The 17,043-nt window shown below is 32.8% G+C and overlaps 1 protein-coding gene across 2 annotated transcripts in view; it reads left to right on the forward strand.

The window, feature by feature from the left end:
• The first annotated feature begins 6,127 nt into the window (after nucleotides 1-6,127).
• Nucleotides 6,128-17,043, forward strand: part of LOC115441207 (extracellular matrix-binding protein ebh) — a 121,953-nt gene continuing 111,037 nt past the window's right edge. For both annotated transcript variants that reach the window (XM_037438834.1, XM_030165896.1), the window contains exon 1: nucleotides 6,128-6,422. In XM_037438834.1, coding sequence (XP_037294731.1) covers nucleotides 6,350-6,422 — 73 coding nt within the window. In that variant the 5' untranslated portion in view covers nucleotides 6,128-6,349. The remainder of the gene's footprint in view (nucleotides 6,423-17,043) is intronic.

Genomic DNA, 17,043 nt, shown 5'->3' on the forward strand with positions numbered 1-17,043 from the left:
TGAACAGTAAAATACAAATTTAATAGCTCTTTATTGTCATAGAAGTACCTTACTTTCTTAGATATTGGCTTTATGAAATACAATAATTGATCTGAAATATCTTTGGTATTGTATATTGAAATATTATTATTAAAATAAACTATGAAATATAATTAAATAGAGTTCTTAGGTGTCAATAAGTCACAAAGATAGAATTTAGGTTTTACTCGCGATTCCGTTCACATAATTCCTTTTTCGAAATGAGAATAACTACTTACATCGTATAAAATATAGCATATAGCACGCAGACGCAGTGTAGCTCTATATTAGTAAAATATGTTTTAATAATATTGATTTCTTATGTTTGCGCGAATTTTAGACATTAAAATTAAAGTATTTTTTGGATTTTATCGTAGAATATATAGTATATTTTAATTTTCTCCCGGCGTTACAAGACTTTGCAGCTTTCGTGGTCACGCCCGTGACCACGAAAGCTTTAATTTTAATTTTATAATCTCTTTATTAATTCTAGATACTATTCTCTATAAACAAAATATAACTGTACTTAATTTTGATAATTCTAAGTTCTAAAAACTACTATTCTATTAGAGTTAATAAAAATCGAACATGTTTCGTGCAAATCAATAACAATAGTAATGTTATTACCTTTTTTCCCTTTCGTTTGAGTAACTTCATAAACTAAGGCATCGAATTCGTGCGGTTTCCATGAACCAGTATAATAAGAGCCCCAATATCTCGAAAAATAATTTATTACGAACGTGTTGGTAGAATATTTGAAAGGTAATTTTCACTATCTCTAAAGGTTGTATGGTAATTTTTTGGTGTTACGATTGGTGCGTGCAAGCGTTACACTATTTTACGTCTCAGACGTATTGTCGTGCAAAGCCGATTTTAAATTCATGCAAACAGGTTACCATTAATTTAGCAATATACCATTCCTTATTCAAAATTTAAAAATGGAATATTAGTAATGTTATTTTTCATATGATTTAGTTTGGTCATAAATTATAGCAGATCTACATCCAAAAACAAAAGAGATTCTGTTTTTAGCATTTATAGAATTTTAAATTGAGCTTTGAATATTTTTTTATAGCTAACTAGTTGTTTTATTTAAATAACAATGACGGGCGTTGCCCTGCAAATCTACATATACAGCATTCATCAGCGTTTTTAAGACTTGTCATACTAATATGAAGATAATTTTGGCATAACAGTACCTTCATCTTACGAACATAACCGCAATATACTTTACGGTTGGTGTCTCGTTAATTTGGGCAACAAAGGCGCTGTCATAACTAACTGGCGCCTGTTGAATTTAAACGAGCAATATTTGGATATAACACATTCAATTTCCACACTGCACGAATAAATTTGATCGTATTTACATTTTATTCAGCGTGTGTTGTTCTCGTGAGAGAGTTTACGTGGCCGATTTTTATTGTTCTCTGTATCTGCAAGTTTAAGGTTGAAATAAAAATAGGCTGAATCATGTAGTTCCTTTTCTGCTTTCTATTGTTTAGAAACTATTTGATATATTTAGCAGCTAGTTAAGTATAAAGTAGTGTTATTAAGCGTAATTAAAATTAAATACTTGAACAAAAAAATGCTAAAGTTTTTTTAATATAATTATTACGGCCGAATAATGTCGTTCCTTTGGCTATTTAGGTGTATAAAAATATAAGGTATATTTTTATGAAAATTGCAGCTATCGTATGTAGATAATTTGTTTGACTCTTTTATAAAATTATAAAAATAGTACCTTATTATTGTTATAAACATGAAATCTTGGTGCCATGAACAGAGGAAGTGAATAAATGTTAGCGGTCTCTTTAAATTTATTAATACTGAGCGTCGTTTTTATCTTGGTTTGTGTTCTATTTGCTGTAAAGTGTAAAATCACAACTACTCATAATAGGGGACCGGACAGGTATTACCAAAAAATCTGAAATTCAGTTTAAAGTAAAGTTTGTAATATTAAAAATATTATCTCATATTTGTTTTTGTAAAAGAGTTGTGATTTGTATTTTTAAATCAATAAATAAAATACAATAATTATAATATTTTTAGTCTATTCTTTACGGCAAATGAAACACCAATCACGGCGCATGACGTCACACGTGGGTAAAATGTAAACAAACAGACGTCATCTGGATGTCATACCGCGTTGTGTTATTTTAATGCTTTAAATGTGTTTTTTGACACAGAACTGCTCTAATAATTAATATTAATTTATACGGGACGTTGTTACTATCTTCCAGCTTAACGTTTACAGATTGTTTAATCGTTAATCATAATGGACCGCAAAAAATATCGTTGGTGCGTCGTACCTGAATGTAATAATACTTCTATATATTTACCAAACAAATTATTTATTGATGTACCACGAAAAACAGATATACGAATAAAGTGGTTGCAGTTAGCAAGACGAACCTACGACGGAATGTCTGCAGACTCACCGATTTAGTTCTGTGAGGATCACTTTGATGTAAGTAAATAAAAATAGTGTTTCGGTTTAAAATAAATCGATGAATATTTCAATTAATTAAATCATTTGTACACCCAGGGAGGTTATGGTTATGAGATGTATTTATTTATGTTTTAGCTGCCACATGGTATGGAATAGAATATTTATTTATATAGAATTCTGGTTGTTACACAGTAACCTGAGATTACCTGAGAACACGGTTTATGCAGTGTTGCCAGATCATAATTTCTCTTTACCCCAGGATTATTTGGAATTTAAAATTTTACCCTTAAACCAATCATAAATAATTCGGTACTTTTTTTTTCTATATCCTTATCTATGCAGACGCCACTTCTTTCTTCACTTCCACTTCAATAATTATTAATTTAATTATATCATTTTATTAGGAACAACTAGCTGTACACGAAAATTGTATTGAATAAAAAATTATAATTGTTGCATGGCCTACAATTTTTGTAGGAAACATCTTTCTCTAAGCTCAATATTTATTACAATACCGTGAAACAATAGCTTTAATACCTTAACTCGTAGAATTACCCCAAAAATTACCATAAAAAAATACCCTGCTGATTCAGTTTTACCCTAAATCTAGGGTAAATAACCCTAATCTGGCATTATTGAATCACTGTTCAAATGACAAGACTTGTCAAGTTGCTTTATCCACGTATGACGTCACACGAGACGAAATGACATAATGTAGCGTTTGCGCGGGAATTATAGCTATTTAACATTTAGGCATGGTTTTATGTACTTTTTAAGCTTTATTTGTGCAAAATACTATTTTTCTTGGCTATTTATATCCACAATGATCAATTTAAAACACCTTCTGAAAATTTGTCCGGTCCCCTATTTACGGAACCTTTTTTTTGTGGCAATTGCAGTACATTATGCCAATTTCAAGTTAGGAATAAAACCTTTTCGGGATGTGTTACATCAGAAATGTAAAATATTTATGACGCAAACATATTGTGCCTACGCAGATTAAATATTGAATATTGTGTTTGCAATTTTGTTTGGTGTCCACAAACTTCTTTAGAACATAAAGTATTATATTTTGATCTCTTATAAGTAGCTCACAAAAAATCTAGGTATTAGGATTGATTTATTTGGACAAGAGATTACGATTTTGGGATTATGAACTAACTACTAATAACGCATATTTTCATATTTATCAACCCGCACGCCATTCCTACCACGAAATATCTCGCCATACCAAGATTATTAAGCCCGAAATCTCAGCCGTAGATGTTAATCCGTAGCGTGTGAACAAGCCCTATGTCTCGCGCTATGTTTATTAAATATTTCAGTGTAAACGCGCCCCTCGTTACCTAGGCGTGAGGGCACGGCCGTGAAAAACTTTAAAATATTTATGATCCGACGGCCTTACTTCGGTGCTTGAGGAAACAACGCTTTACACTGCTTTATATTTGTATTTTGTCTTAATTATAAAATGTTTATCTAAAGAAATAGATACTTAAGTAAGACAGAATAATATAATCATAGGTAAGTATAGATAGACTGAATGTTAAATGTCAAAAATGCAAATTTTTTTAGGTCCCAATACAAAAAAATAGTTTAGTAAATTAATATTTATGAGTCCCTTGAAGCTGGTCCGTGGCGTTTGACCGTCATGCGACCTATAGTTACACTACTATTTTACAAACAGTCGTTAGCCATGTTATTTAAATAATAAAACAAATTATTACACTATAAACACTTATTTAAATAATAAAACAAATCTCAATAAATTGTAATGTTATTGTTCTCTAAGAGAAACAATATACAGAAGTTTGTACTAGTTTATTAGTTAGCTAAAATTTCTGGGATATAGCACAAGTACTTATTAAAAAAACCTTGGATGATAAAAAATACATAAGTATTCATGTAAATATGTATCTAAAAATATTTTTTTGATTATTTTAGCAATAATAAAGAATATTATACCTACTAATTTACGACTACAGAGTGTTCTAAATTTGATAAGAATATTATTATGCTTATTTTTAAGTTATAGGATATTCAGAAATATCTATACTTATAATAAATCTGTAGAGAGGTCAATTCTGTACATGAAATATATTTCAAAAATAACTATCAGGGGGTGATTAGGGATCGATACTGATGCCAAAAATGCAATTAGTAAAATTTTTGTCTGTCTGTCTGTCTGTCTGTCTGTCTGTATAACCGTTATAGAAACAAAAACTACTCGACGGATTTTAACGAAACTTGGTACAATTATTTTTCATACTCCTGTGCTGGTTATAGTATACTTTTCATCACGCTACAATTAATAGGAGCAGAGCAGTGAAGGGAAATGTTGGGAAAACGGGAGAAGTTACTCCATTTTTAAGCTTCCGTCGCGTGTGCAACCTTAATGGTTAAAGCTACGCAGAAATCATGTATGACGGAAATGTTCTCCTTAAAATTATGTAAAAATATCCCACGACAGCATATGTCTATCTTTTATGGTTGACTCACAATGACACGTGTAACTCCCGATAGCTTAGCAGTTCGAAGCTTTCTCATTATATTTGTTTACTAATCTTAGGAACTATCGGTCCAAACTGAAAAATTCTTTTTGCGTTGGATAGCCCTTTATTTGTGGATTGCTATAGGCTATATATCATCACGCTATACCCAATAGGTGCGGAGCAGCAATGGCTAATCTCTGGAACTACCGGTCCAAACTGAAAAATTCTTTTTGCGTTGGATAGCCCTTTGTTCGTGGAGTGCTCTAAGTTATATATCATCACGCTATGACCAATAGGCGCGGAGCAGTAATGGCTAATCTTAGGAACTACCAGTTTGAACTGAAAAATTCGTTTTGTGTTGGATAGCCCTTTATTTGTGGGGTGCTATAGGCTGTATATCATCACGCTATGACCAATAGGAGCGGAGCAGTAATGAAACATGTTACAAATACGGGGACAATTTATTCGTTTTGAGAGCTTCCGTTGCGTGCGCTGCGTAAACGGTTAAAGTTATGCAACAATGATGTATGTCGGGATTATTCCTCTTAAAAAGTTCTAAAAAATATATTATAAAACAAAAGTCCCCCGCTGCATCCGTTTGCCTGAACGTCTTAAATTCAAAAACTACCCAACGTATTAAGATAAAATTTGGTATGGAGACAGTTTGAAACCCTGGGAAGAACATAGGCTCCCGGGAAACTACTACTTTTATAATGGAAAACTTTAGCCTGAAAAACTTTATAACGCGGGCGGAGCCGCGAGCAAAAGCTAGTACTTAAATAAATCTATAGGCAAATCTTTTTTAATTAAGTCAGTTAATTACAAAACCTGGTTAGTAACCAATACAAATTAATTACTGTTAATGAATCTATGAAGCCATTGCTACTGATTTTAATTTTCTACAAACAGACTATGTAATTATTATAAGAGTTCCACATTTTGTAAACTATCGCTTTACTGTAAGTTATGGTTAACCGAACGTTAACTTTTAAAACTCTGTCAAAATAAAGTTGTAAGTGCAAGGAAATGCAGCTTGCGTATATACTAGGTGCTTTATGTCTATCTCTTTCACACACATGAAACTGTACAACGAGGGAAAGAGCGAGACATATCAGGTAAACACTCAGCCACGTAGAGCGCGCGATACGATTTCGAGTGCAGTGTGGTATGAACAGCCGAAGTTGGCGCATGTCTTTCCGTTCTCCGTACGAACGTATTTACAAAGTTCGTGTTTTGTTTTGATAGTGACACCTCGTCAGTGAACGGTTACTACGTGGTTGAAAACGTATCAATTATACCGTCGGTTTGAGTGCCAGTTAGTGCTAACCTTGTGTATGTTTGAGGTGTTTTTTTCTAAAGCAGTTTATTTTGGCGCGTATGATGTAAGCGGCCGATGGGCCCGGGTTTGATTCCCGTATGGCCGTGTGACGGAGGTGCTGACAGAGATGCATACTTCAATGATGATGGTAAGTCTATTAATTAACCAATTAAGTAAATAACATTTCGTATAAAATATGGCATAATTCGTTTAATATTATTAGCAGGGTTTTGCTTAATGTATTTATAAAATTGCGGTCTACTGTATTCCTAGGTTATTAATCTGTTTGATAAGAGTTTTTCAATTCTAATTATATATCAGCAACAAGTTTAATTCAAATGAAATGGAGCAATGTAGAGTACATTCTAATGTTAATTATCTCAACACTTTTATAAGTTAAATACGACTGACACAGTGCCTGTACTGATCGATTTTTTTAATGGTTATAAAAACATGTTGAAATCGTAAAAACTTTCTCCTTTTATTAAGTTACTGTACTTAAAGTATGAGATTTTTAAGTATAGCGTATTTAAGGTAAAATCCCTGCAAACTGTTTCTTTACACATTTTCCTTGAAAACCATTTTAGTCGTTTACGTTTTTTCCACTCCGACGAGTTGGTATTTTATTAAAACGGAATATTCTTAAGACTATTTTTTAGTGTTTCAAGAGTAAAACATCCTTTGTTATTTTTTATGTAAAACCTGTTTAGAATATATATATGATTACATTTATCCGGTATTTAACACCTATGATGGTCTAAATTGTTTTTTCTATACTAACTTATTAAAACAATAAATAAATTTCTCGTCATCTTGGGCTTGTTTTTTGCAGGCATTCCATGCAGGAAATTTTTTTATTGTTGTGGTTCTTATATAAGCTTATTTTCAATGCCTTATTTCATTAATTATATACAAATTTAAAGGAAGTAATTTACAGCTTTGACAAGTTAATGGGATAATATGATTTCAGAATGAAATTTTTAACTACTTAATTATTACAATTTTGATTATACTGCTTCTTTCTTGAAAATAATACCTTATACACTAGTATTTAAAGTACTTATTAAGTTGATAATAATTATATCATTAATTTTCGGAGTTTACCAAACGTCTAGATGTCAAGGCCTCGCCCGCTCTTTATTGAATGGTTATTATTATTCAAGTGCAACGTGTTTCAGCCCGTATTCGCGTGACCTTTTTATTTTATCATTTACGCACGCATTTTTGTGGTAACAACTTTTAAATTTTTAATTTAAGAACACTCAAAAAATAAATTCAAAAAGTTTTTAATTTGGAGCAGCCTGTACATTTTGTGCACATTTTTTTCGTTATTAATTGATTATAGAGGCTCATGTGTTAATACTGTATTTGGCATTGCCTGAAGGATTTAATCAAATAATTCAACAAACTAATGAATCATAGCCCAAAATGTCAGTCACCAAACCGAGTCAACGATTTATAAATAACACGTTAATATTAAATACACACGACACAATTTCAAACAAACTTGCAAACGAAATACAACAACAAAGTAGTCCAGACGTGTCCTACATTTTCGCAAGACATGTATATTATTTGAAATTGTACTTTAATAAAGGTGAATGTCCATAAATAATGCTCGGTTGTCATTGTTCAAACAGAATGTATGCAAACAACACATGTAGGTACAAAATAATGTCAGAGCGGTGTGGAAACCAACACGTTGTGGATTTGTATGCAATATGCATTTACTTTAGACGATGTGGGTTGCGTGAGTGAGGGTTATCTCTATCTATCTTGCTACTGGTTAATAACATAAGTAGCCTTAAGACTTCGTATAATATAAGTATATAGTATGTCTTAAAATATGTAGCAACTATATTATAAGTACATAGTATATTTTAAATGTGTAGCAAACTATGTTTTTGAAGACTTCTAAATACCGCAGGAGTTGTTAGTAATGCGGCCGGTCTTAATCAGAAACCTAATCCGTTTAGAATATGCTGGAAAATATGTTGAGTTGAGTCCATATTGGAGTGGGATGAGCGCAGGTGCAAAAGAGATTGCATAGCGGCCACAGTGTAAACGAAAAACCTTCCACATTGCCTCTATTTCTGATTCGCATTCCGGGGTCAGGCGAACACCCGTATACTCCATACACTGATGTTCTGTAGAACTTCGATCTACTCCAGTTAAGTTGCTCTTATCGATTTTACTCTACATGGAAAAAAATGTAAGTCCTTAATGCATATTATACGATTTTTTTTTACTTGTAATACGAATGCCTGGATTTTAGTCATGCAAATACATATCCTTCGACAAATATAGTTAAAGCTGGCAGCACAATTCGGCTGTAATGTGGGTTATCCCATTTCCATACGTATATTTAGATAATTAGTTTAACAATGGCCGCAATGTTTTCAAATGGATAAATATGAAACACATCAATCGTTATTGCGAACAGTTGAGGTTCACCGCGGTGTTTGCGATCATCTGGTAATGTTTGATAAATACATTGCAATTGATGACTTTTAATCAATATGTAGGCTTTGTTTGTTCGTTAGTTTTGTGTAATTAGAGAGGTCATTGAACTAAGCAATCACTATTTGTCCCGGATTATACAAAGAGCATAGCATCGTACGTCAAATAATTGCATATGTAGTACATAAATAGAGAAAATATAATTTTAAGAAATTTTAACCTATTGCGGATATAATAAGGAAAAATATAGCTAAGATGAATAGCAATTACAAATTGTGAATCAACAATACGTTGACAGGAATTATATATTTTTTTATAGAAAAAGATATTTAAAATAAAGCTAATAAGTATTAATGACGGGCAAAGGGCCTCTCCAAGTTTTCACGACTGTGTCTACAACCTACCACATTGGTTTTTAAAGGGGGCTACTGGTCCAAAGAAATGTCTTAGTCAGCAAGATGCAATACGTGACCCTTTACATGTTAACTTGCCTCGAAGTAAACCCATACAATCACAGCAAATAAAACAGCTAGACATACATACGTATTGCGCCTATATGTATTTGCAACACGATTATATAACAAACACAAGTCTAGATAGAAACTAGAATATCGAATGTCTTGAAGGTATGAAAGTAAGATCGTTCCGATAAGTCCATGTGATATCGGGTCGGAAACAATAGTGTTGGATGCCGTCACATACCGGACGAGGTCTGATTGTATAATCGAGTGCAAGTAGTTCATAAAGGAATGCTTCTTGCGGACTGTGCTCATTTAATTCATTGAAAACGAGTTAAATAGTCAAGGGTGAAGATCAAGGTTATGTCGTTAATGAGGATTTAGGCAACGATGATCAAGATATAGAATAACAAGTTGATTATTGTTCCGACTTCGATGAACTAATCACGTTTCGGGATATGAAATGGATGGTTTTTGATTTAGATTACCGGGACGCTATTGATATGACTAAGTAACAAGGACTGGGGCATTGAACATATTATGAAACGTTATAAATAAATGCTTATGCTATATAAATATTCCGAGCACTCGAAGAAAGTTAAATTACATGAAACCCTTCTATTATATACAACAAATCGAAGAAAGTATTTGAGACAAGCACGCTCGATGAAGTATTTGCCCTAACACAACATTTTCAAGACGTACCATTAAAACTAAACCATTTAATGTATGCTTATGTAAAATCATCGTGTTTAAAAAACGCGTATTCCCTTCAACTTCTTTATAAAATTTTAATACTTTTAGGTCGGCTCAAACCACATTCTTACTTCAACAACGTTAATTACAACTATTACATCTCTCCCAACTTTTTGGGTAGGCTTGTAACAGGCCGAAACAGGTCGATGACTTACGAAACTAGATCAAGGGTGCAACAGAGCTGCCCGTTACTCAAAGGTATTTAAATAACAGCGCAGAAAAATGTATTCCGTGTTGCTGAGAGGATTTCCTTTGTTATCCTCTCCACGATTAACCACGCTGAAATAACTTTTGAAATTCTACTTCCTACTTATAAATGCGAAAGTTTCTGAAGATGGATGTTTGTTTAAAGTAAACGTAAATACCGCTGAATGGCTTCAGGTAAAATTAGACATACTTGTATACTGAGTCCTGGAATAGAATATATCTAGACAATGTTTATATGAGTAAAAACTAGTTTATTTTAAACTTTATAAATATGAATTACTTTAAAATGCATCGAAATTTCTCTTCAACAAAAAATTTGTATGCATGCCAGTTTTCGCACACAATATAATTAAAAAACGGCAACTGTAGCAACAAGGACGTCGTTATTCGGATCCTCAAAACTTTTGAGCAAACTCGAGGGGAGCTCTTGTTACGCTTAAGGTACGATTTCGAACACAAAAGCAGATTGCAGTCGTCAACTGCAAAGCGTAAACATGATTTCTACGAAGTGACTAACAAGGCTTTGTTGTTTTTGATAACATAAACCCTATTACAAGCTTGGTTTGAAGATCTTCTTTGTCTTGTATGCGGAATCGTCCCTTAACAGTCCTACCAACCGTGACTATTATTGCACGCAGTCCCATGGGCTGAGTAAGGCGCGCCTTGCAGAGATTTATGGACGTACACCGATTAAATAAATCACTTCGTGTATTTCGAAATGTGGCAATATTAACGACATGTTATTGCTTTTGCAAACTGCTTTTAATGTATCATTAGGTGCTTTACTTGCGATTAGGGCGTTTTAAAATTCGGTTAATGCGTGTGAAACTGCGTCATAAACTGACATAGTGATTAATTTAACCAAGTTTCATACTTTGTAATACTTAAGTGGTTACTTATGTATACAAACTGTGCAAACAGTAACAGCCAAAATTTTCTTGTGTATATTTGTGTTACTTCAAAGTTCGCAACAAAAATCCTTTCATCAAGCTTCCACGAACAAACTTATCCCATCATGAAAGCGAGAGTTGTAATCAAAGTTCGTACATAACTCTAGTTAAGATCGCGTGATAGCATTGTTCAGTTCTGTAACATTATGGGCTTGATAATTATTAATTAACACGTTATTGAGCTGTGAGGTTACACCAAGGTAATTGTTTCGCTCGGTTGATTGTATGGGAAAATGAAAATTCTCATTGTTGTGAGGATTGATTTCTACTTCGATATCGACGGGTAATTAAATAAATGAGAGTGTAATAGTTAATGATATGAATTTATTACTACACTCACCATAAATTGAACTAAAGGTTACGTTAGTAGCGTTGCATTTAACGTCGGTAGTTAAAGGTCAAACTGCTTAAATATTTAAGTACGGTTTACGGTTTAATAAAGAAAAATTACTGCTTAGATTTCGTAATAGTCTTTCGTACATAAATAGGCAATAGATAGTGCATAATCTAGGTTATCTAATGAATCATAAATAAATAAACGTAACTGACTACATTGATACGAATGTTCATCAAAAATTTTTGGTAAAAATGAACTCACACAAAACAATAAAATCAGGGACATTAAGAATGAATTGTAATTATTTGTTGCCAATAAATTCTGACTTTTTTGATTAATTAGCCTGATTTTTCTTATGACCTAAATACAATAGTAATGCGAATAATAAACGTAATCGCGCATCAACGCACACGGTTACACAATATGTAAATCTGCGCAATGCATTATGATTTAATAGCTTGTGCTAAATGCTTCGCAATATGCCGTCTGGGGAAAAGCAATTCACTGCGGTAATAAAAATGAATCGTTTGTAGCATTTTTAGAGATCATTTGTATCTGTTAAATTATGGCATGGTGTTAATAATTAAGACGTCTTCATGTTTTATTTCTTTCTACAACTCCTCATTCTTCGTTAGAGTTATACCTTACCTACCTCTTGTTCTATTTTTTACTAATTGTATTTCTATTTTAATTAGCGTCAATAATCCATTGAATTATGTACTACAATTATAATCATAATAATTATAACTTCATTTTAAAATGATCCTGTATAACTATGTAATTATTTGGTATTTAATTTATGACGCAGGTCTTCGGTGTTTCGAAATCAAAATCGGAATCAAGATTATATGAAATTAAATAAAATAATTTATTTGAATCCGTAAAATGTTATACATTATTTATATTCCGACAATATTAACTCTACCACCAGTTCGAAAAGCAGTTCTCATCAGAGAAGAACGGGTAAGAAACTCTGGTGTTGCTCTTTTCAAAATCAGTTTAAGGTATAAACTACAGTACATGATACACAGAAAAGAGAACAATTACAATTTTTTTCTTTTTATTGCTGTTTAAAGCAGTTCATTTCCTATAACCTTCCTTATCCGACTAGAATTGAAGTATGCCGCTCGATATAAAATAATTCATTTAGTTTGAACATTTACATACGTAAGTGAAACTGCTTCGCTATTTACATGATGCAGAACTCTATTAGCATCTAAGACTATGCTAATTGCAAATCGTCAGTACGACATATAGCTTTATTTACATTGCTAATTTCGACTCTATTGTCTTAATTGATAATAGTACTATGACCGACTAACTCAAGTCCATAAAGGCGATGAATGATTGATAACGTCGTAGTTTAAGAGACTTTTTAAACCTTGCGTGCCATTTTGTAGCATGATGTTGAAAAATGAGCATATGTGTGCCAAATGGTAGCCAATCAGGGCCGCTTTTGAACGACTACAATACTAAAATGCTTTGTGGATTTTTGGGAAATTATCCATTTGGGTTGGTGGCGGTATGAAAATTGACATCGGTTTTTTGTGAGACTGTGGAATACTGGTGTACGCGGCCGTATTGGTTTGTTCATTGTCAAGACAAAAAAAAACTCGCTGTCGCTCCATCCTTATTAATAATACAGAATGCAGCGTCTTTACAATAACTTTATTTACATTTTTAATAGCAATATTATGTTTTTTTACTGAATAAATAATATTTTATTCTAGCAGTTGCATGCATATAGATACGTGGCTTTTATTCACAACTAGTGCAACCACTTTCCGCAGTGTTTATTCCGTCCCATGGTGTGATAGTGGTGAGCCTATCGTAATATCGCACACAAAGTCCGGAAGTTTTAGCCTAATACTGAGCGGAAAAATCCAATAGTACTGCCAGACTCAGATTGTAGGTTCGTATACCATATTAGAATAAAACTATGGCGCCGAGCTAGTTGTGTAAGTAAAGATGAAATATAGCTCCAATTATTCCAAACATTTCCGGTTTTTATATCCCAGTCTCTGTGTCAAGTCGAACAACGGTTTCGGGTTCCATTTAATTATGTTCACGATGTTTATGAATCACTTTCGGCGGACGACCGTTGTGACACTTTTGTTTGATTTGATTCTTGTAAGAGTGGTTGGTGCAATAAAATCGCTTACGTTTTGTTTTGTACCGTCTCGGATTTGCGCCGTTGCCTTATTTTTATTGTTAATTATAACTGTGTATATTTCTTACGAATCTGTCGTATTTAAGTTTTCTTACTGCTTAGGTCTCATAATGTCTTTTCTAGTATTAAATATTCGTTTTTCACCAGAAAATTTTCAGTACCTTTCTCAAAAGCTTATCTGATAATCTCCAATATAAATATGTTTTATATTTAACTTTGTAGAGGTTTAAAATTTTTGAATAAACCAGCTATTTAAAACTTTTTATAATTTTATTCGCACATACCTTAAATATGTTCATAAGATTTAGCAGTTACTGAAAGCTACCTTGTACTGGCCTATATATAAACACTTTATATTCTATAGGTACTTATTGAAGTCCTTATTTGTGGCTCGAAGCCAATGATTCAATATTTTTAAGTAATCACATTATGAATAATGTCTTACTAATATTTACAACGAATTCTTCATTGCTTAATAGCCTTACGATGTATTTTAGAACCGTTTGATACATTTTGTAAGCAACATACAAAGATCATTCACGTTCCTCGTAACCTATTTCGAAGCATGGCGTAATAAATGAACGCCGCGTAGTTTACTAGAAATCGTATACTCTGGCGCGAGCGTCATAAGCGCTTGTCATTCATTCTGCAAGAGCTTGTTGAGATCAAACAGTTGACTTATTTTTAAAGCGTTATGATTGCTCTATTTCAACTAGAAATGATGATATTCTGGTTTAAGCGCAACAAGCGCTTTTTGATTTCTTTTTATCAGCATCATTCGTAATTTACTTTATATAGTTTAATTGCAGGCGCATTTCCAATTCTAATATTGCTTACTGAATAATATTTCTGGTGAATTTGTGAGATCGCATACATAATAGGTTAATGCGAACGGCATCAAAGGGTCAATACATAAATCATACCAGCCACAATAGAATACAACGGGGTCCGCTTTATGATAGTGAACAAACATTACAAAGCTTCCCTATTTTTATTGACCGCCTGTTCAAATATTTATTTATTTAATAAAAGCTTTAATGGGTTTTAAATCATAATCGTATTTCATTTAAGTTGTGTTATTCAAAGGGACTGCCCCGTTTTCCCTACTGGAAGTTTCTAGCATTTTATTTTATTCCATCCGGTTATATCTAAGGTTTTAGGTTCATTTATGAAAGAATTTAACCCTTTCGATCGATTGAGATAAACCTACCATATTTTTAATAGTCTTGTGTCACAATTTACCAATTCCCTATTTTTATTATTATTTGTTGTCAGGAAGGCAGTTTGTTTAACTGATATGCCTGTATACTTCTCGATCCCGCTTTCACTTGCAAGCAAAATATCTGTCACGTTTGTTCTAAGATCCGTTCATTTTCTGCTGCGATCACATACTGTGGTATCCTGTGGCCACATTTTTAATCTATAATTTAAATATAAATATAGCAAAAGATCTCCAGAAAGCTAATAAATATATCTGCATTGCCACATCCTTAACCACAATTACTCATAATGAAACGATAAATCAGCGGGTAAACCAATTGTAAATCTTCCGAACGTTGGGCGCGGGATCAGACAAGGATCTTCTGCTTATGGAATATGCAAATGCATTTATAATTTGGGCCCGACGGTGTTGCCTGCTAATTCGATTAAGGCACGAGTCTAAGACCCTAGGGCGAGGTGTGGGTAATGTTCCGATATTGCAGGAATTAAGGGATGTCTGGAATTGCGTAGTAAATTCACTGGAACATTTCTGAGATTTAGAAGCTTGTCAAATCATTAACTGGGTTTATTATTTGTTCCCATGCATGCTTTTCTTTTTTGGTTGCTATTATAATTTTAAGTGATGGTACATACTAATTTTTAAATCTCCTAAAATACATTATCATTTTCTCTACTTAAAATTTGTAGTAATAAAATCGCAACGTATAGAGATACGATATACGATTTCAGAGGAAAAGCTGGTAAAACGAAAGCGAACCGGCGACATTGTCGTATTCTCCAAAATGGTATTGCACTCGAGGCTTATTTTTGAGCCACTAAAGATGTTTTGCCTTTTGTTCCCGTCCCGCGATTTTCTATTTTAGTCTTGAACAGGCCGCGGGCGCCGTCCTGGCGTTAATCTCGGCTAAGTTGGCTCGAGTGCAGATCCAACAATTTAAACCTGGATTGAGTGTTTCCATCGTTTTCGTTTAGTAATGTGCTGACTACATTATTTTTTTCAATTGATTTTATGAACTAATTGTTGTGATTTGCTATTTTTTAGTGCAAATGTAACATAAATGTAGTTGTGGAAAAATTCTGAGAATAAATTGCTATTTAAATAGTAAGGTATAAGAACAAAATTGCAACATGTAGGTAAAATTATCCATGTAATCGATTGGCGTCAATGTTAATATATGTCTAATAAAAAATAATAATTCTATTTTGAAAATGGATCTGTTATTTTCAATGCTGATGACATATAATGATAAACTAAGCAATACCACACAGATTCAATGTTTGTCAAGTGTTCCTATATTTTTTATAATCCTTGTTCCTTATCTTTAAGATGTCGCCGCCATTTAGGTCTTCTAATGCGACCTAACCTTATCACGAGAACCCTGTTAGCGTTGCCCAATAACACAATTCCAGACAGATTTTTACATGTCGACGTTAGAAAGGCAATTATATCTAAGCGACAATCAGTAATTTTGAAGAAGAGTAGTTTAAAGTTTTGATTTTAATAAAAAAATGAATGATAAGTTAACTATTTTTTTTATAAGATAGTATAATGATATTAAAATTGTCCTAAATTTACGAAACCTAGATCCAACGACGCAGAAAATCTGGCGATTCCAAATATTTATATATTTCAGTATCTTTGTCGCTTAGACATGATTGCCTTCCGAGTGTCGAAATATTTTCGATATTTCACCCTCAACGACAAATATAAATGTTATTATAGATAAATATGGAGCTCATTTTTAACAAGCGGGCGAAAATAGACCGTAAATCATTGTAACACCGATATATTGTGATAAAATTTAGGCAACGATACACGATATTACCCCACCTGACGTAAATCAGCGGAATCTGGCATAATTTACGTTTATTGAAGTAAATTTTGCAGACACTGTTACGTGAGCGGACTTGTTAATACTATATTTGGTATATGTATGTATAATTTTTCCTGTTAACATAGATAAGCAGGAAAGACGTACGTGAACTTTGTATCATGTGATTTACTTATTATATCTTAATGCTCGGTATTTGGATCCAATTTTACTTGGAAAAAGTTCATATGCTTGCCAAAATTCATATAGATGAGCTTTGGTGGAACTGGAATAATTAATTACTCTAGTGTTTTTGTAAATCAACCTTTGTCAACGAAATGAAATGGTTAGTCAATAATGAAGCAAATACATGTGACTAGCCAAGAGGAGAGGGGGTTA

Source organism: Manduca sexta, chromosome 15 (assembly GCF_014839805.1).
Source record: "Manduca sexta isolate Smith_Timp_Sample1 chromosome 15, JHU_Msex_v1.0, whole genome shotgun sequence".
Classification (NCBI taxonomy): Eukaryota; Metazoa; Arthropoda; class Insecta; order Lepidoptera; family Sphingidae; genus Manduca; species Manduca sexta.